Genomic DNA, 21,698 nt, shown 5'->3' on the forward strand with positions numbered 1-21,698 from the left:
AGTTCAGAGAAGGTTGGCTAGGCTGATTCCTGAGATGAAGTGCCTATCTTATTAAGAAAGATTGAACAGGTTGAGCCTATGCTCATTGGAGTTTAGAAGAATGAGAGGTCATCTTATTGAAATATACAAAATTCTGAGGGGCTTGACAGGGTTGACTCTCACTGGGTTATGGGTCATAGAAACATAGAAAATAGAAGTAGGAGTAGGTCATTTGGTCCTATGAGCCTGCTCTGCCATTCAGTATGATCATGGCTGATCCTGTATCTCAACGCCATATTCCCGCGCTCTCCCCATACCCCTTGATGCCTTTAGAGTTTGGAAATATATCTATTTCCTTCTTAAATATATTCAGTGTCTTGGCCTCCACAGCCTCTGTGGTAGAGAATTCCACAGGATCACCACCCTGAGTGAAGAAGATTGTCCTTATCTCAGTCCTAAATGGTCTACCCCGTATCCTGAGACTGTGACCCCTTGTTCTAGACCCCCAGCCAGAGGAAATATGCATCCAGTCTGTCCATCCCTGTCAGAATTTTATATGTTTAAATGAGATCCCCCCTCATTCTTCTAAACTCCAGTGAATACAGGCCTAGTCGTCCCAATCTCTCCTTATATGACAATCCTGCCACCCCAGAAATCAGCCTGGTGAATCTTTGCTGCATTCCCTCTAAGGCAATTATATCCTTTCTTATGTAAAGAGATCAAAACTGTACACAATACTCCAGGTGTGTCTGCCCAGGGCTCTGTACAGCTGCAGTAAGGTATCCTTGCTCCTGTACTGAAGTCCTCTTACAATGAAGGCCAACATACCATTTCAGACCTGCTGAGCTTTTCCAGGTATTTTTGTTTTTGTTCCAACATACCATTTGCCTTCTTAACTGCTTGCTGAACCTCCATGCTTGCTTTCAGTGATTGGTGTACAAGGACACCCAGGTCCCTTTGTACATCAACATTTCCCAATCACTCACCATTTAAATAATACTCTGCCATTCTGTTTTTCCTACCAAAGTGGATAACTTCACACTTATCCATGTTATATTGCATCTGCCATGTATTTGCCCACTCACTCAACTTGTCTATATTGCCTCGAAGCCTCTTAACACCTCTTCACCGCTCACATTCCCACCAAGTTTTATGTCATTTGCAAACTTGGAAATATTACATTTGGTTCCCTCATCCAAATCATTGATATATATTGTGAATAGCTGGGGCCCAAGCACTGATCCCTGCGGGGGTACCCCACTAGTCACCACCTGCCACTCTGAAAAAGAACCATTTATTCCTGCTGTCTGTTTTCTGTCTGTTAACCAATTCTTAATCTATGCTAGTATATTACCCCCCATCCCGTGTGCTTTAATTTTGCACACTAACCTCTTATGTGGGACATCATCAAAAGCTTTCTGAAAATCCAAATACACCACATCCACTGGTTCTCCCTTATCTATTCTGCTAGTTATGTGCTCAAAACCTCCAGTAGGTTTGTCAAACATGATTTCCCTTCATAAACCCATGTTGAGTTTGTCTAATCCCGTTGATATTTTCTAAGTGTCCTGTTATCACCTTATTTATAATAGATTCTAGCATTTTCCCCACTAATGATGTTAGGCTAACTGGTCTGTAATTCCCTGTTTCTTCCCTCCCTCCCTCTTTTAAATAGTGGGGTTACATTTGCCACCCTCCAATCTGCCGGGATTATTCCAGAATCTCCAGAATTTTGGAACATGACAACCAACGCATCCACTATTTCCATGGTGTCATGAAGGTAGTAATGCATATACCGTTATTAGAAATTATTTTTAAATTAGATTTGTAGTAGGGTCTGTGTCTGTGGGAGTGAGAGTGTGTGTATGTCTTAATTGAATTAAAGCCAGCTCGTCTGTGTGCTTTGATGTATAGGAGTTTTGAGATGTTAAACAGTAAGGTAGAGGGTACATTTGCATTTTGTTGAATAAACCATTCAAAGACTGGGGGTGAAATCTTGCACTTAGCTAGGAGACGCCAAGCAATATGTTTATATTACTAATAAAATTGGTACTGTGATAGGGGTTTTATTGTTAGAAGAGGTGGAGTTCAAAGGGCTTGGTGATAGAATGAGAATTTGTATTCAAAGGGAAGGCTAGGTATATACAGAAAAAGAGTTTTTTGTGTGTGTGTCAGAGGCATGTCACCTGTAAGCCTACAACTCTCTGTAGAAGATACAAATTGAAAGGAACATCATTTTGAATTCGTAAGATAAAATGTGCTTTGCTTGGTGTCTGTTTAAAGTCTATAGGTTATTGTTGCCTTGGGGAAGATTACCTGGGAGTGATTAATTTGGGGGATTTGTTTAATAGTTGTTATGGTAGTAATTTGTAGACATGTGTATGTGTTTAAATTTGTTGTTAAACTAATAAATGTTTAATTTAATTTATATAAAAAACCTGGAGGCTTGGTGGTTTCATTTCTGAATTCAGAGCTACATCTCAAACTTATCAATTGAAAATATAGGTTATGACAATTGTTTAAAGTTTCCCTCTGGGATTTTAAATAACTCAGCCTTTACCAACTGATGTGTCATGATACATGGCCACCTCTTTTAGTACCCTGGGATGTAGATTATCGCGGCCCTGGGGATTTATCAGCTTGCAGTCCATTAAATTCTCCAGCACTATTTTCTTAGTAATACTAATTTCCTTCAATTCCTCCTTCTCACTAGACCCTTGGTTCCCTCATATTTCTGGGAAGTTATTTGTGTCTTCCTCTGTGAAAACAGAACTAAAGTAGTTGTTTAACTGCTCTGCCATTTCCTTGTTCTCTATTATAAATTCTCCTGTTTCGGACTGTGAGGGACCTACATTTGTCTTCACTAATCCTTTTCTTTTTACATATTTATAGAAGCTTTTACAGTCTGCTTTTATGTTCCTTGCAAGTTTATTCTCATGCTCTATTTTCCACTCTTAGTCAATCTCTTGGTCCTCCTTTGCTGAATTCTAAACTGCTGCCAATCCTCAGGCTTGCTACTTTTTCTTGCAGCTTTATATGACTCCTCTTTGGATCTAATACTATCCTTAATTTCTTTTGTTGGCCATGTTTGGGCTGCTTTTCCTGTGTGCTTTTGCACCAGAAAGGAACGCATAACTATTGCAATGCACACATTCGTTCCTTCATTGCCTGTCTACTGTCATGCCTTTTGAAGAAGTTCTCCAATCTATCTCAGCCAATCTATCACACCTCATACCTTCGTAGTTCCTTTGTTTAGATTTAGGACCCTAGTTTCAGATCAGACTAATCCATTTTCCATCCTAATGGAGAATTCTATCACGTTATGGTCACTGTTCCCTAAAGCACCCCGTACAACAAGATTATTAATTAGCCCCTTCTCATGGCACAATACCAAATCCAGGATAGTCTGTTCCCTAGTCGGTTCCTCTATGTACTGGTCCATAAAAACATCTTGTACACACTCCAGGACCTCATCTGGCACAGTATCATTGCTAATTTGGTTTGCCCAGTCTATATGTATATTAAAGTCACCCATGATTACTGTAGCACCCTTGTTACATGCATCTCTCATTTCCTGTTTAATGCCATCCCCTACCTTACCATTATCATTTGGGGGCCTATAGACAACTCCCACTAATGATTCCCACCCCTTGTTGCTTCTTCGCTCCACCCAGACTGATTCTACACCTAGATTTTCTGAGCCATTATCCTCCCTCACTATTGGACCGATATCATTCTTAACTAACAATGCCATGATACCTCCTTTTCCTTTTAGCCTGTTCTTCCTAAATATCGAGTAACCTTGGATATTCAGTTCCCAGCCTTGATCACCCTGCAGCCATGTCTCCGTAATCACAATCATACTGTACCTGTTTACATCTATTTGCACTGTTAAGTTGTCCACCATATTGTGAATGCTCCATGCATTCAGATATAGTGCCTTTAGACTTGTCTACTTTTAACAGTTTTACACTTTTTTTTGTACTATGGCCCTATTTGCTCCTAGCCCTAGTTTCCTCAGCCTTCCACTTTGCTTTGTACTTTCCTGTCTTTCATTCCTATCTTTGTTTTGGTCTCTTGTGTCTCCCTGCTCAGGTTCCCATCCCACTGCCACTCTTGTTTAAATCCTCCCCCACAGTTCCTGCAAATACCTCTGCAAGGATATTGGTCCCGGTCCTGCTGGGGTGCAACCCGTCCAGCTTGTACAGGTCCGATCTTCTCCAGAATCAGTCCCAATGCCTCAGGAATCTAAATCTCTCTTCCTACATCATCTCTCCAGCCACACATTCGTCTGGTCTATTCCCCTATTCCTGATCTTGCATGTGGCACTGGGAGTAATCCTGAGATTACTACCTCTGAGGTCCTGCTTTTTAATTTATTTCCTAGCTCCCTATATGCTGCTTTCAGGACCTCATTCCTCTTTCTACTTATGTCATTGGTACCAATATGGACCACGACCTCTGGCTGTTCACCCTCCCACTTTAGTGTGCCCTGCACACATGACTGTCACTGGGTTCCACATGCACTGACTGTCACTGGGGTGCAGGTTCCCCACACGCTGACTCTCACTGGGTTATGGGTTCCACACACACTGACCCTCACTGGGTTAGGGGTCACACACACACACACACACACACACACACACACACACACACACACACACACTCAATGGGATACAGTTCCACACACGCTGATTCTCACTGGGTCAGGGGTCCCACACACACTCACACCCAATGGGGTACAATTCCACACACGCTGATTCTCACTGGGTTAGGGGTCCCACACACACTCACACCCAATGGGGTACAATTCCACACACGCTGATTCTCACTGGGTTAGGGGTCCCACACACACTGATTCTCACTGGGGTGCAGGTTCCACACACACTGACCCTCACTGGGTTAGGGGTCCCACACACACTGACTCTCAATGGGGTACGGGTCCCACACACACACTCACTGGGGTACAGTTCCACACACAATGACTCTCACTGGGGTACAGTTCCACACACACTATCTCTCACTGGGGTACAGTTCCACACACACTGACTCTCAGTGGGGTACAGCTCCACACACGCTGATTCTCACTGGGCTACAGTTGCACACACGCTGATTCTCACTGGGGTACAGTTCCACACACACTGACACTCACTGGGGTACAGTTCTACACACACTGGCTCTCACTGGGGTACAGTTCCACACACACTGACTCTCACTGGTGTACGGCTCCACACATACTGACACTCACTGGGGTCCAGGTTCCACACACACTGACTCTTACAGGGCTGCAGCCTATGACACACATGAAGCTGGAGGACTGTAGCTGCAGTGGGGGAATGTGTGTGTTGCTTCCATTGTGTGTCTCATGACTCAGTTCTGCTGTCACCTGCATCTGTTCTGTAACCAACACTTTGTTCTGGGGGGAAGGAGAACATATTTTGAGCTTTGTTTGTGCTATGTATGGGATGAATGGGTAAAGCTCAGCCAGGAATGAGTCTCTTTGTTGTAAATCGTCCTGTCTACTCTGTGCTTTCAGGTGGGAAGTCAGTGACAATGAGTGGAACAATAGACCCTACAAACCCCGAGCCGGTGGGTGACTCTCGCAAGCGGAGGGTATCTCCATGTGACTCTGTGGGACACAGGTAGGGAATGAAGGGGCAGAGTCACTAACTCTGAGGATGATGGTGCCGACATGTTTTGAGAAGATGATGAAATTGATGAAACGTTTGGGTTATTTCAGGGAGCAGAGAGATTCAGCAGTTCAGGTTCACAGAACATTAAAAACAGCTCAAGTGGGTAAGGCTGTGAAAAAATGGAATACTGGGATTTATGGAATATAAAGGTTGAGCTGTAATTTTAGATGCATATAAAACCTTACTCAGATAATTGTTGGTGTGCAATTTTGGACTCCACACAATGGGGGCATGCGGAGAGGCAACAGCAAAGTAATTAAGGTTGTACCTGGTATTAGGAAACATAAATACAGAAGAATCAGGGCTGGTTTAATTAGAACAAAGGGACTTAGAGGATGATTTAACAGAAATACTTTAAAAAAATTATGAAGGGATGGAACAGAGTATGGAGACAGAATGTTTCCGGTCTAGATTTGGGGACATAGGTACAACGTTAAACCCAAGAGATTTAAGACAGGGAACAGGATGAACTGACCGAGAGTTAATGATGTGGAATTCACTGTTGAGCTAGTGGGCCACACAACAGGAATGGCTGGCTCCATCCTGGCCAGTACTGGCTTTGTTGACCTGAACCAGGACATCAGCAGCTAAAGTAGAATAAAAACAGAAATGCTGGAAATGCTCAGCAGGTCTGGCAGCATCTGTGGAGAGAGAATCAAGAGTTAACGTTTCGAGTCTGTATGACTTCATCAGAGTCATTTCAGATTTCCAACATCGGCAATATTTTGCTTTTATCAGCAGCTAATGTAGAGCTGGCTGCCTTTAGAGAGAGGGAGAGAGAGGGAGAGAGAGGGAGAGAGAGGGAGAGAGAGGGAGAGAGAGGGAGAGAGAGGGAGAGAGAGGGAGAGAGAGGGAGAGAGAGGGAGAGAGAGGGAGAGAGAGGGAGAGTGAGGGAGAGTGAGAGAGAGAGAGAGGGAGAGTGAGGGAGAGTGAGGGAGAGAGAGGGAGAGAGAGGGAGAGAGAGGGAGAGTGAGGGAGAGTGAGGGAGAGAGAGGGAGAGTGAGGGAGAGAGAGGGAGAGAGAGGGAGAGTGAGGGAGAGTGAGGGAGAGAGAGGGAGAGAGAGGGAGAGAGAGGGAGAGTGAGGGAGAGAGAGGGAGAGTGAGGGAGAGTGAGGGAGAGTGAGGGAGAGTGAGAGAGAGAGAGAGAGAGAGAGAGGGAGAGTGAGGGAGAGAGAGGGAGAGAGAGGGAGAGAGAGGGAGAGAGGGGAGAGAGAGGGAGAGAGAGGGAGAGAGAGGGAGAGAGAGGGAGAGAGAGGGAGAGTGAGGGAGAGAGAGGGAGAGAGAGGGAGAGAGATGGAGAGAGAGGGAGAGAGAGGGAGAGAGATAGAGAGAGTGGGAGAGAGATAGACAGTGGGAGAGAGATAGAGAGAGGGAGAGAGATGGAGAGACAGGGAGAGAGAGGGAGAGAGAGGGAGAGAGAGGGAGAGGGAGGGAGAGGGAGGGAGAGTGAGGGAGAGTGAGGGAGAGAGAGGGAGAGAGAGGGAGAGAGAGGGAGAGAGAGGGAGAGAGAGAGAGAGAGAGGGAGAGAGAGGGAGAGAGAGGGAGAGAGAGGGAGAGAGATAGAGAGAGATAGAGAGAGAGAGAGAGGAGACCCCCCCCGAGAGAGGATTCTCCCCCCGGAGCCCCCCCCCCCCCCCCCCCCTTTCCCCCCCACTTCCCCCCCCCCCCCCCCCCCCCCCCCCCCCCCCCGCCCCCCCCCCCCCCCTTTCCCGCCCCCCCCCCCCCCCCCAACCCCCCCCCGAACCCCCCCCCCCCCCCCCCCCCCCCCCCCCCCCTCCCCCCCCCCGCCCCCCCCCCCCCCCCCCCCCCACCCCCCCCCCCCCCCCCCCCCCCCCCCCCCCCCCCCCCCCCCCCCCCCCCCCCCCCCCCCCCCCCCCCCCCCCACCCCCCCCCCCCCCCCCCCCCCCCCCCCCCCCCCCCCCCCCTCCCCCCCCCCCCCCCCCCACCCCCCCCCCCCCCCCCCCCCCCCCCCCCCCCCCCCCCCCCCCCCCCCCCCCCCCCCTCCCCCGCCCCCCCCCCCCCCCCCCCCCCCCCCCTCCCCCCCCCCCCCCCCCCCCCCCCCCCCCCCCCCCCCCCCCCCCCCCCCCCCCCCCCCCCCCCCCCCCCCCCCCCCCCCCCCCCCCCCCCCCCCCCCCCCCCCCCCCCCCCCCCCCCCCCCCCCCCCCCCCCCCCCCCCCCCCCCCCCCCCCCCCCCCCCCCCCCCCCACCCCCCCCCCCCCCCCCCCCCCCCCCCCCCCCCCCCCCCCCCCCCCCCCCCCCCCCCCCCCCCCTCCCCCGCCCCCCCCCTCCCCCCGCCCCCCCCCCCCCTCCCCCGCCCCCCCCTCTCCCCCGCCCCCCCCACCTCTCCCCCGCCCCCACCTCTCCCCCGCCCCCCACCTCTCCCCCGCCCCCCACCTCTCCCCCGCCCCCACCTCTCCCCCGCCCCCACCTCTCCCCCGCCCCCACCTCTCCCCCGCCCCCACCTCTCCCCCGCCCCCACCTCTCCCCCGCCCCCACCTCTCCCCCGCCCCCACCTCTCCCCCGCCCCCACCTCTCCCCCGCCCCCACCTCTCCCCCGCCCCCACCTCTCCCCCGCCTCCCCCGCCTCTCCCCCTCCCCGGGCAGGACGCTCACCTGTCCTTTTGCAATAGATACTTTCGGGCAGGAGCTTGTTGATGCATCCGTGAGGTGCAAGGCTTGTGACTGGCAAGGATTGACGATTCACTCTCTTATAGTGCAGACAAACGGCGGCGGGAACAGGAGAGCCGGTACATTGAAGATCTGGCAGAATTACTGTCCGCCAATCTCAGTCACATTGACAGCCTGAGTGTGAAACCTGACAAATGCAGAATTCTCCGCAAAACGGTCCAGCAGATTCAGTTCATCAAAAGAATGGAACAAGGTAAAACATGCAGTCTGTGTGTGTGTGTGAGAGGCTGTGTATCTGTGTGTGTGTGAGAGAGAGAGAGGGGGCATGTACCGCGCGTGTGAGGGGGCAGCATACTGTGCGTGTGTGAGAGAGAGAGAGGCCGCGTACCGCACGTGTGAGAAAGAGGGGGCCGCGTACCATGCGCATGGGAGAGTGTGTGAGGGGGGAATGGGGGCTATGAACTGCACGTTTGAGAGAGAGGGGAGGAGTGGGCCGTGTACCGCGCGTGTGAGAGAGAGAGGGGCTGCGTACCATGTGTATGAGAGAGAGGGTGAGCCATTTACCGTGTGGGGGAGAGAGGGGGTCCGTGTACCATACATGTGAGAGAGTGGGGGGCCATATACTGCGCATGTGAGAGAGAGGGGCCGCATACCACGTGTGAGAAAGAGGGGGCCACTTACCGAATGTTTGGGAGGTAGAAGGGCAGCATACCGCGCTGTGTGAGAGGGTTCCATGTACCATGTGTGACAGTGTGAGAGAGGGGCTGTGTACTGTGCCTGTGAGAGAGAGAGGGAAAGACTGTATACCGCGTGGCAGAGAGAGAGAGAGAGAGGGGGGCCTTGTACTGTGTCAGTGAGAGAGAGAGGGGCCGTGTACAGCGTGTGTGTAAGAGAGGGGCCATGTACCACGCGTGTGAGAGAGAGAGGGGGCTGTGTACTGCGTGTGTAAGAGAAAGAGGGAGGGGCCATGTACCGTGTATGAATGAGAGGGAGAGAGGGGCCCTTTTCTGCGTGTGTAAGCGGGAGAGAGACCATGTACCATGTGAGAGATAGGGAAGGGCCGTGTACTGTGCATGTGAGAGAGAGAGGGGCTGTGCACTGCACTTGTGTGAGAGAGAAAGGGGCCATCTACCGTGCGTGTGTGAGAGAGAGAGAAAGAGGGGCCGTGTACTGCGGGTCAGAGGGGGGGGGCCGCATACAGCATGTGTGTGCAAGAGAGAGAGAGGGGCTGCGTACTGCGCGCCAGATAGAGAGTGGGGCCGTGTACCGCGAGAGAGAAAAGGCAGAACCGTGTACCGCGCAGGCGAGAGAGGGCAGGGATGTGTACCGCACGCCAGAGAGAGAGCGGTGCCATGTACCGCGAGAGAGAAAAGGCGGAGCCGTGTACCGCGCAGGCGAGAGAGGGCAGGGATGTGTACCGCGCGCCAGAGAGAGAGCGGTGCCATGTACCGCGAGAGAGAAAAGGCGGAACCGTGTACCACGCAGGCGAGAGAGGGCAGGGATGTGTACCGCGCGCCAGAGAGAGAGCGGTGCCGTGTACCGCGAGAGAGAAAAGGCGGAGCCGTGTACCGCGCAGGCGAGAGAGGGCAGGGATGTGTACCGCGCGCCAGAGAGAGAGCGGTGCCGTGTACCGCGAGAGAGAAAAGGCGGAGCCGCGTACCACGCATGCGAGAGAGGGCGGGGCTGTGTACTTGCATGCACGAGAGAGAGCGGGTCAGCATACCACATGTGCAAGAGAGAGAGAGCGGGGCTGTGTACCGCGCATGCCTGAAAGAAGGGCCGCGTACTGTGTACGCAAGAGAGAGTGGGGCTGCGTACCGCGCACCAGAGAGAGAGTGGGGCTGCGTACCGCGCACCAGAGAGAGAGTGGGGCTGCGTACCGCGCACCAGAGAGAGAGCGGGGCTGCGTACCGCGCACCAGAGAGAGAGTGGGGCCGCGTACCGTGAGAGAGAAAAGGCGGGACCGCGTACCGCACACGCGAGAGAGTGCAGGGCCGTGTACCGCGTGCAAGAGAGAGAGCGGGGCTGTGTACCGCATGTGTGTGTGTGAGTGAGAGAGAGGGAGGGAAGGGGAGCCGTATAACACGTGTGTGAGAGAGAGAGAGAGGAGCCGTGTACCGCACATGTGAAAGAGAGATAGAGAAAGAGGGGTTGTGTACCGTGTGTGTGAGAAAGAGAGAGACGAGCCGTGTACCATGCGCGTGGGAGGGTGGGGGTAGATGGGGGCCGTGTACTGCGAGTGTGAAAGAGATATGCCATGTAAAGCGCATGTGAGAGAGAGAGGGGCTGTACACTCTGTGAGAGGGAGGGGTCCGCGTACCACATGTGTGAGAAAGGGGCCTCATAGTGCACATGTATGAGAGAGAGCTGCGTACCACGCGTGAGTGAAAGAGAGGGGCCTCGTACCACATGTGTAAGAAAGGGGCCTCATACCGCGCATTTGTGAAAGAGAGGGCTGCGTACCACGCGTGAGAGACAGGGGGCTGCGTACTGTGTATGAAAGAGAGGTGCCGCATACCACGGGTGTGAGAGAGAAAGAGGGGGGGCTGCCGTGTAACGTGCATGCGTGAGAGAGAGAGAGACAGAGGCCAAGTACCGCACGTTTCAGAATGCCTGCGTATCTGAAGGGGTTCTCTGCAGCCTTTGTAGAGACTCACTGCCCCCAGTGTATGTCTTAATCCCCGATGTCGGCTGGGTACTCTCTGGTGTTTCCTCATTTATTATCAATATTGTTTCTTCTCTACAGAGAAGGCAGCACAAACAGAAGATGAGGTTCAGAAGTCCGACATCTCATCCAGCAGTCAATCCCTCATTGAGAAGGACACCCTAGGTCCACTTCTTCTAGAGGTATGGGCAGATTATTGACTTACATAAGGGGCCCTTGTAAAGCATCACCAATCAGAGAATCTAGACTTCACTGGACTGATATTAATTTAGGGTAGAAATGGAGGACTGGATAGGCTCAGTAATGGTGGGATGTGTGGGGTTGGGAGAAAACAGCATTTGTGGAGTTGTGGCGGGGAGACACTGTGTTAGTGGGTCAGGTCCCACTGCTCCTGCATCCTGAAGGCTTTGGGTTGGGGGCACTGTGTCATATTTCTGTGTGTGGAGTCATGCAGAATGCGTAAGTGAGTGAGGTGTGTGTGGGGAGGGGATGTTGGGGAAAGTTGTTAGATGTGGACCCCAGTCCTCTTGCGTACTGAAATGTTTGGGATGGGGGTGGGTTGTGGGTGTGGTTTTTAAAAAATTCGTTTGAGACCTGGCATCGCTGGCTAGGCCAGCATTTATTGCCCATCCCTAATTGCCCTTGAGAAGGTGGCGGTGAGGTGAGAGTGACTGCCCTTGACATCAAGACCACATTTGACCGAGTGTGGCATCAAGGAGCCCTGGCAAAACTGAAGTCAATGGGAATCAGGGGGAAAACTCTTCGCTGGTTGGAGTCATACCCAGCACAAAGGAAGATCGTTGTGATTGTTGAAGGTCAGTCATCTCAGCTCCAGGACATCACTGCAGGAGTTCCTCAGGGTAGTGTCCTCGGCCCAACCATCTTCAGCTGCTTCATCAATGACTTTCCTTCTATCATAAGGTCAGAAGTGGGTATGTTTGCTGATGATTGAAAAATGTTCAGCTCCTCAGATACTGAAGCAGTCCATGTCCAAATACAGCAAGACCTGGACAATATCCAGGCTTGGATTGACAAGTGGCAAGTAACATTCACATCGTATAAGTGTCAGGCATTGACTATCTCTAACAAAAGAGAATCTAACCATCACCCCATGACATTACCATCACTGAATCCCCCACTATCAACATCCTGGGGGTTACTGTTGATTAGAAACTGAACTGGACTAGCCATATAAATACTGTGCCTACAAGTGCAGGTCAGAGGCTAGGAATCCTGCAACAAGTAACTCACCTCCTGACTCCCCAAAGCTTGTCCACCATCGACAGGGAACAAGTCAGGAGTGTGATGGAATACTCTCCACTTGCCTGGATGAGTGCAGCTCCCACAACACTCAAGAAGCTTGACAATGTCCAGGACAAAGCAGCCTGCTCGATTGGCACCAGTTACACAAACTATTGGAGAAAGTTCTGAAGGAGAGTATCTATCTCCACTTGGAGAGGCAAGGTTTGATCAGGGATAGTCAGCATGGCTTTGTCAGAGGGAGGTCATGCCTAACAAATTTGATTGAATTTTTTAAGGGGGTGACCAGGTGTGTAGATGAGGGGAGTGCAGTTGATGTAGTTTATATGGATTTCAGCAAAGCCTTTGACAAGGTCCCACATGGGAGACTTATAAAGAAGGCAAATGCACATGGGATACAGTGTAATTTGATAAGGTGGATTCAAAATTGGCTTAGTTTTAGGAGACAGGGTGATGACAGAAGGATGCTTTAGTGACTGGAAGCCAGTGTCCAGTGGCGTACCACAGGGATCTGTGCTGGGTTCCCTATTATTTGTCATTTATATAAACGACATAGATGACTATGAGGGGGGTAGGATTAGTAAGTTTGCAGATGACACAAAGATCGGCCGGGTGGTTAACAGTGAGGTTGAGTGTCTTTAGGTACAGGAAGATATAGACGGGATGGTCAAATGGGCAGGTAAGTGGCAGATGGAAATTAATCCCGAAAAGTGTGAGGTGATACACTTTGGAAGAAGTAAATTTGACAAGGAGGTATTCAATGAATGGCATGACGCTAGGAAGTTCTGAGGAACAAAGGGATCTTGGCGTGTGTGTCCATAGATCTCAACACAGAGGGGCATGTTAGTGGGGTGGTGAAAAAGGCATATGGGACTCTATGCCTTGATTGATAAAGGCAAGATTGCAAAAGTAGGGAGGTCATGTTGGAGTTGTATAGAACCTTGGTGAGGTCACAGCTGGAGTACTGTGTGCAGTTCTGGTCACCACATTATAGGAAGGATGTGATTGCACTGGAGGGGGTGCAGAGGAGATTCACCGGGATGTTGCCTGGGATGAAACATTTAAGTTATGAAGAGAGGTTGGATAGACTTGGGTTGTTTTTGTTGGAGCAGAGAAGACTGAGGGGTGACCTGATGGAGGTGTACAAGATTATGAGGGGCATGGACAGGGTGGATAGGGAGCAGCTATTCCCCTTAGTTGAAGGGTCAGTCACAAGGGGGCATAAGTTCAAGATGAGGGGCAGGAGGTTTAGGGGGGATGTGAGGAAAAACCTTTTTACCCAGAGGGTGATGACGGTCTGGAATGCGCTGCCTGGGAGGGTGGTGGAGGTGGGTTGCCTCACATCCTTTAAAAAGTCCCTGGATGAGCACTTGGCTCATCATAACATTCAAGGCTATGGGCCAAGTGCTGTTAAATGGGATTAGGTAGGTAGGTCAGGTATATCTCACGTGTCGGTGCAGACTCGATGGGCCGAAGGGCCTCTTCTGCACTGTGTGATTCTGTGATTCACTCCCTCCACCACCGCCGCAAAATGGCAGCAGTGTGTACCATGTAGAAGATGCAGTACAGAAACTCACCAAGGCTCCTTGGACAGCATGATAACTACCATCTAGAAGGACAAGGGCAGCAGATAGGTGGGAACACCACCGCCTGGATGTTCCCCTCCAAGCCACTCATCATCCTGACTTGGAAATATATCATCGTTCCTTCACTGTCGCTGGGTCAAAATCCTGGAACTTATACTCTAACAGCACTGTGGGTGTACCTACACCCCAGGGACTGCATGGCATTGTGTGAGTGGGGGTGTGTGGTGGGTTGAGGGTGTGGGTGGGAGTGGGAGATGTGGGTTTGTGACTGGGTTGAGGTTATGACTGGGATTGGGGGTTAGTGTAGGTGAGAGTGGGTCTGTGGTTAGATGTGGGGGTGCGAATGGAAGTGGGGTGGGGGTGGGGTTGTGAGTTGGGGTTTGGTGTTGGGGTGGGTGTGTGTGAGTGCCTCACTGTTCCTGTGTACTGAAGGCTTTCTGCTTTGTGCAGGCTTTGGATGGGTTTTTCTTTGTGGTGAATGGTGAGGGCCGCATCATGTTTGTCTCAGAGAACGTCACCAATTACCTGGGATACAAACAAGAGGAGCTGATGAACACCAGCGTCTACAGTATCCTGCACCTCGGCGATCATACTGAGTTCGTTCGCAACCTACTGCCCAAGTCCATGGGTAAGATATTATCCTCCTACACAATCTGCATTACTTCTTGGGCAGGACAAAGGGGTAAGTGAGATCTGTGGCAGCAGAATAGTTCACCATGCAGCCATTATTACCAGAAGGACAAGGGGAGACTGCTCAATGTATCACTCACCTCTCTATCAGAAACCCCAGACTAGACACTTGAAGACATCATTTAGGCAGCACTCCTTAGTGTCATTACTGAGGGAGCACTGCACTGTCGGAAGGTCAGTACTGAGGGAGTGCAGCACTGGTGGAGGGTCAGTACTGAGGGAGCACTGCATGGGGGTGGGGAAGATCAGTACTGAGGGAACACTGCACTGTCGGAGGGTCAGTACTGAGCGAGTGCTGTTAAACTGGAGGGTCAGGACTGAGGAAGTACACATTATTGGAAGGTCAGGACTGAGGAAGTACACATTATTGGAAGGTCAGGACTGAGGAAATGCTTTATTATCGGAGGGACACTACTGAGGGGGTGCTGCACTGTCGGAGGATCAGTACTGAGGGAGTGCGGCACTATTGGAGGGTCAGGACTGAGGGAATGTGGCACTATTGGATGGCCAGTACTGAGGGAGTGCCATGCAATTGGAGGGTCTGCTTGGCCAAATCATACTGAACCATCTCTGCATCCTCCTCACAGCTCACCCTCCCACCCAGCTTTGTGTCATCTGCAAGTTTGGAGATATTACATTTAGTTCCCTCATCTAAATCATTAATATATATTGTGTATAGCTGGGATCCCTGCAGTGCCCCACTAGTCACTACCTGCCATTCGTAAAAAGACCCGTTTATTCCTACTCTTTATTTCCTGTCTGCCAACCAGTTTTGTATCCATCTCAATACACTACCCCCATCCCATTTAATTTTACACACTAATCTCTTTGTCGAAAGCCTTCTGAAAGTGCAAATAAACCACATCCATTGGCTCCCCTTCATCAACACTACTAATTACATCCTCAAAAAATTCCAGTAGATTTGTCAAGCATGTTTCCCTTTCGTACACCCATGCTGTCTCTGTCCGTTTCAGCCACTGTTTTCCAAGTGGTCAGCGATCAAATCTTTTATAATGGACTCAAGAATTTTCCCCATGACTGACGTCAAGCTGATTGGTCTATAATTCCCTGTTTCTCTTTACCTCCCTTTTTAAATAGCGGGGTTACATTAGCTACCTTCCAATCTGTAGGAACTGTTCCAAGTCTATAGAATCTCGGAAGATGACCACCAATGTATCCACTACTCTGGGATGTAGATTATCAGGCCCTGGGGATCTTTTGGCCTTCAATCCCATCAATTTCCCCAACACCATTTCCCTACTAGTACTGATTTCTTTCAGTTCCTCTGAACTAAACCCTGTGTTCCCCAACATTTCTGGTATGTTATTTGTGTCCTCCTTTGTGAAGACAAAACCAAAGTATGTATTTAGTTGGTCATCCACTTCTTTGTTCCCCATTATAAATTCCCTTGTTTCTGACTGTAAGGGACCTACATTTGTCTTCACCAATCTTTTTCTCCTCACATACCTATAGAAACTTTTACAGTCAGTTTTTATGTTCCCCGCAAGCTTACTCTTCTACTCTATTTTTCCCTTCTTAATCAAACCCTTGGTCCTCCTTTGCTGAATTCTAAAGTGCTCCCAATCCTCAGGTCTGTTGTTTTTCTGGCCAATTTGTATGCCTCTTCCTTGGATCTGATACTGTCTCTAATTTCCCTTGTAAGCCATGGTGTGGCCACCTTTCCTGTTTTACTTTTGTGCCAGACAAGAATAAACAATTGTTGCAGTTCACCTGTGCGCTCTTTGAATGTTTGGCATTGCCTACCCACCGTCATCCCTTTAAGTAACGTTTCCCAATCATGCCTCATACCATCGTAGTTTCCTTTATTAAGATTCAGGACCCTAGTCTCAGAATCAACTATGTCACTCTCCATCTTGATGAAGAACTCTATCATATTATGGTCGCTCATCCCCAAGGGGCCTCGCACAACTAGATTGCCAATTATTCCTTTCTCATTACACAAAACCTAGTCTAGGATGGCATGTCCTGTAGTTGGTTCCTCGAGGTATTGGTCCAGAAAAACATCCCGTATACACTCCAGGAATTCCTCCTCTACGCTATTGTTATTAATTTGATTTGCCCAATCTATATGCAGGTTAAAGTCACCCATAATTACAGATGTTCCTTTATTACATGCGTGTCTAATTTCCTGTTTAATGCTATTCCCAACATCACCACTACAGTTTGGGGGTCCATATACCATCCCCACTAATGTTTTTTGTCCCTTAATGTTTCTCAGCTCTACCCAAACAGATTCCACATCATCGGAGCTAATATCTTTCCTCACTATTGCGTTAGTTTCCTTTTTAACCAGTAATGCAACTCCACCACCTTTTCCTTTTTGTCTGTCCTTCCTAAATAGTGAATACCCCTGGATGTTCAGTTCCCGACCCTGGTCACCCTGCAGCCATGTCTCTGTAATCCCGACTATATCATACCTGTTTACATCTATCTGCACGGTTAATTCATCCACTTTATTGCGAATGCTCCTTGTGTTAAGGCACAAAGCCTTAAGGCTTGTCTTTTTAACATTACTTGTCCCATTCCCCTATTTTTCACTGAGGCCCTGTTTGATTCTTGCTCTTGATTTCCCTGCCCATCACTTTTCTCATTCCCCTTTCTGTCTTTTGTTCTTGTCCTTGATTCCCCCCTCCTCTGACTCCTTGCATAGGTTCCCATCCCCCAGCCATTTTAGTTTAAATCCTCCCCAACCACTCTGGCAGATATTCCCCGAGGACATCAGTCCCTGTCCTGCCCAGGTGTAACCCGTCCAGTTTGTACTGATCCCATCTCCCCCAGAACCAGTCCCAATGTCCCAGGAATCTGAAACCCTCTCCCTCACACCATCTCTTCAGCCACGTATTCATCCAATATATCCTGCTACTCCTACTCTGACTGGCATGTGGCACTGATAGTAACCCTGAGATCACTACCTTTGAGGTCCTACTTTTCAACTTACTTCCTAACTCCCTATATTCTGTTTTTAGGACCTCATGCCTTTTTTTACCAATGTCGTTTGTACCAATGTGTACCACGACAACTGGCTGTTCACCCTCCCCCTTCAGAATGTCCTCTAGACGCTCTGAGACATCCTTGACCCTAGCACCAGGGAGGCAACGTACCATCCTGGAGTCTCGTTTGCAGCCACAGAAGCACTTATCTATTCCCCTTACAATTGAATCCCCTATAACTATTACATTCCCAAACTTTTTACTCCTCCCCTGTGCAGCAGAGCCAACCGTGGTGCAACAAATTTGGCTGTTGCTGCTTTCCCCTGAGAGGCCATTCCCCCCAACAGTATCCAAAGTGGTATATCTGTTTTGCAGGGGAATCGCCACAGGAGATTCCTGCATTGCCTGCCTAGTCCTCTTGCTCTGCCTGGTGGTCACCCATTCCCTTCCTGCCTGTGGACTCTTAGCCTGCGGTGTGACCACCTCTCTATACGTGCTATCCACAATACTCTCCGCCTTGCGGATGCTCCACCGTGTCCCCAGCTGCCACTCCAGCTCCGAAACCCAGGCTTCCAGGAGCTGCAGCTGGAGACACTTCCCACACACATGCTGGCCCCGGGCACTGGAAATGTTCCCGGCTTCCCACATAGAGCAGGAGGACCACACCACGGCTTTGCGCTCTCCTGCCATGACTTACCCCTTTTAAATTAAATTAAACCTTTTGGAAGATACTTCATATCAAATCATATCAATTACTCCATGGCCCTTCTTCCCTGCTCCTCATTGTTACAGAATATAGCCCTTACTAACGATGAACCACAAAATAAGACCTTAAAAACTGTAAGTGATAAAACTAGTAAATACTTACCCAACCGTACTCATGATACTCAAAGGATCACCTCATTCCCTCCTCTTTTAACTCTCTCAGTCACCAAACTCCAACTTAAGCACTCTACTGCAGCCCAAAGCAGCACTCTAGGGCAGACAAAGTCAGCACTGTAAGATGACCTGTTTTTATACTCTCTGAATCTTGCCTCTGAAAACCTGTTTAAGCCAGTTATCTAATTAACTAGTTGTAGCTGCAAGCAGAGCCTGTATAAACCCCACAGCCTGTCTAAAACTCACCTTCTTCCAACCCAAACAGCAACTTTTAATTAATTACTGGAGGATCCAGAGTACTGAGGGAGTGCTGTTCAATTGGAGGGTCAGTACTGAGGGAGTGCTGTTCAATTGGAGGGTCAGTACTGAGGGAGTGCTGTTCAATTGGAGGGTCAGTACTGAGGGAGTGTTGTTCAATTGGAGGGTCAGTACTGAGGGAGTGCTGTTCAATTGGAGGGTCAGTACTGAGGGAGTGCTGTGCTTTTGGAGGGTCAGTACTGAGGGAGTGCTGTGCTTTTGGAGGGTCAGTACTGAGGGAGTGCTGTGCTTTTGGAGGGTCAGTACTGAGGGAGTGCTGTGCTTTTGGAGGGTCAGTACTGAGGGAGTGCTGTGCTTTTGGAGGGTCAGTACTGAGGGAGTGCTGTGCTTTTGGAGGGTCAGTACTGAGGGAGTGCTGTGCTTTTGGAGGGTCAGTACTGAGGGAGTGCTGTGCTTTTGGAGGGTCAGTACTGAGGTAGTGCTGTGCTTTTGGAGGGTCAGTACTGAGGTAGTGCTGTGCTTTTGGAGGGTCATTACTGAGGGAGTGCTGTGCTTTTGGAGGGTCAGTACTGAGGGAGTGCTGTGCTTTTGGAGGGTCAGTACTGAGGGAGTGCTGTGCTTTTGGAGGGTCAGTACTGAGGGAGTGCTGTGCTTTTGGAGGGTCATTACTGAGGGAGTGCTGTGCTTTTGGAGGGTCAGTACTGAGGGAGTGCTGTGCTTTTGGAGGGTCAGTACTGAGGGAGTGCTGTGCTTTTGGAGGGTCAGTACTGAGGGAGTGCTGTGCTTTTGGAGGGTCATTACTGAGGGAGTGCTGTGCTTTTGGAGGGTCAGTACTGAGGGAGTGCTGTGCTTTTGGAGGGTCAGTACTGAGGGAGTGCTGTGCTTTTGGAGGGTCAGTACTGAGGGAGTGCTGTGCTTTTGGAGGGTCAGTACTGAGGGAGTGCTGTGCTTTTGGAAGGTCAGTACTGAGGGAGTGCTGTGCTTTTGGAGAGTCAGTACTGAGGGAATGCTGTGCTTTTGGAGGGTCAGTACTGAGGGAGTGCTGTGCTTTTGGAGGGTCAGTACTGAGGTAGTGCTGTGCTTTTGGAGGGTCAGTACTGAGGGAGTGCTGTGCTTTTGGAGGGTCAGTACTGAGGGAGTGCTGTGGTTTTGGAGGGTCAGTACTGAGGGAGTGCTGTGCTTTTGGAGGGTCATTACTGAGGGAGTGCTGTGCTTTTGGAGGGTCATTACTGAGGGAGTGCTGTGCTTTTGGAGGGTCAGTACTGAGGTAGTGCTGTGCTTTTGGAGTGTCATTACTGAAGGAGTGCTGTGCTTTTGGAGGGTCAGTACTGAGGGAGTGCTGCACTGTCGGAGGGTCAACACTGAGGGATTGCTGCACTGTCGGAGTGTCATTACTGAGGGAGTGCTGCAGTATCGGAGGGTCAGTACTAAGGGAATGTCACACTATTGGATGGTCAGTATTGAGGGAGTGCTGCACTATTGGAGTGTCAGTACTGATGGAGTGACGCACTATTGGAGGGTCGGTACTGAGGTTGTGCCGTGATATTGGAGGGTCAGGGCTGAAGGAGTGCCGCATTACTGGATGGTCAGTACTGAGGGAGTACTGCACTGTTGGAGGGTCAGTACTAAGGGGGTGCCGCGTTATTAGAGGGTCAGGACTGAGGTAGTTTTTTAAATCATTCATGGGATGTAGGCTTAGCTGGCTGAGCTAGCATTTATTGCCCATCCCTAGTTGCCCTTGAGAAGGTGGTGGTGAGCTGCCTTTTTGAGCCATTGCATTCCATGTGGTGTAGATACACCCAAAGTGCTGATAGGGAGGGAGTTCCAGGATTTTGATCCAGCGACAGTGAATGAATGGTGATAAATTTCCAAGTCAGGATGGTGAATGACTTGGAGGGGAACTTCCAGGTGGTGGTGTTCCCATGTGTCTGCTGCCTTTAACCTACTAGATGGTAGTGGTCGTAGGTTTGGAAGGTGCTGTTGAAGGAGCCTTGGTGAATTCCTGTGGATGGTACACTCTGCTGCCACTGTGCATTGATGGTGGAGGGAGTGAATGTTTGTGGATGGGGTGCCAATCAAGCAGGTTGCTTTGTCCTGGACAGTGTCAAGTGTTGTGGGAGCTGTACTCATCCAGGCAAGTGGTGAACAGGCTTTGGGGAGTCAGGAGGTGAATTACTCGTTGCATGATTCCTAGCCTCTGACCTGCCCTTGTAGCTACTGTATTTATATGGCTAGTCCAGTTCAGTTTCTGGTCAATGGTAACCCCAGGATGTTGATAGTGGTGGATTCAGTGATGGTAATGCCATTGAGCATCATGGGGTGATGGCTGCATTCTCTCTTGTTGGAGATGATCATTGCCTGACATTTGTGTGGCACGAATGTTGCTTGCCTGTTGTCAGCCCAAGCCTGGATATTGTCCAGGTCTTGCTGCATTTGGACATGGACTGCTTCAGTATCTGAGGTGTCATGAATGGTGCTGAACATTGTGCAATATCAGTGAACGTCCCCACTCCTGACCTTATGAGAAAGGAAGGTCAAGGGCAGTCACTCTCACCTCACCTCTGGAATTCAGCTCTTCTATCCATGTTTGAACCAAGGCTGTCATGAGGTCAGGAGCTGAGTTGCCCTGGCAGAATCCAAACTGGGCATCAGTGCGCAGGTTTTGCTAAGCAAGTGCTGCTTGATAGCACTGTTCATGACCCCTTCCATAATGGGGAGGCAATGGCGTAGTGATACTGTCGCTGGACTGGTAATCCAGAGACCCAGAGTAATGCTCTGGGTCCGAGCTGTACCTTGTTTCGAATCCCGCCATGGCAGATGGTGGAATTTGAATTCAATAAAATCTGGAATTAAAAGCCTAATGATGATCGTGAAACCAGTGTCGATTGTTGTAAAAACCCATCTGGTTCGTTAATGTCCTTTAGGGAAGGAAATCTGCCGTCCTTACCTGGTCTGGCCTACATGTGACTCCAGACCCACAGCAATGTGGTTGACTCTTAAATGCAAGGCCAATTTAGGATGGGCAATAACTGCTGGCCTAGCCAGTGACACCCAGATCCCAGGGAATGAATATATAAAAATTACACTACTGATGATGGAGAATACACTGA

At 50.2% G+C, this 21,698-nt stretch overlaps 1 protein-coding gene across 3 annotated transcripts in view; it reads left to right on the forward strand.

Annotated features, from left to right (window-relative positions):
* ncoa1 (nuclear receptor coactivator 1) overlaps positions 1–21,698 on the forward strand; it is a 131,887-nt gene that overhangs the window by 36,798 nt on the left and 73,391 nt on the right. For 2 of the 3 annotated variants that reach the window (XM_041216914.1, XM_041216933.1), the window contains exons 2-5: positions 5,515–5,620; positions 8,386–8,552; positions 11,046–11,146; positions 14,261–14,438. In XM_041216914.1, the coding sequence (XP_041072848.1) occupies positions 5,532–5,620; positions 8,386–8,552; positions 11,046–11,146; positions 14,261–14,438 (535 nt within the window). In that variant the 5' untranslated portion in view covers positions 5,515–5,531. Of the gene's footprint in view, positions 1–1,654; positions 1,760–5,514; positions 5,621–8,385; positions 8,553–11,045; positions 11,147–14,260; positions 14,439–21,698 lie in introns of all 3 variants that reach the window. The other variant, XM_041216924.1, reaches the window with a different exon arrangement.

The sequence above is a fragment of the Carcharodon carcharias genome, chromosome 2 (genome assembly GCF_017639515.1).
Source record: "Carcharodon carcharias isolate sCarCar2 chromosome 2, sCarCar2.pri, whole genome shotgun sequence".
Taxonomy (NCBI): Eukaryota; Metazoa; Chordata; class Chondrichthyes; order Lamniformes; family Lamnidae; genus Carcharodon; species Carcharodon carcharias.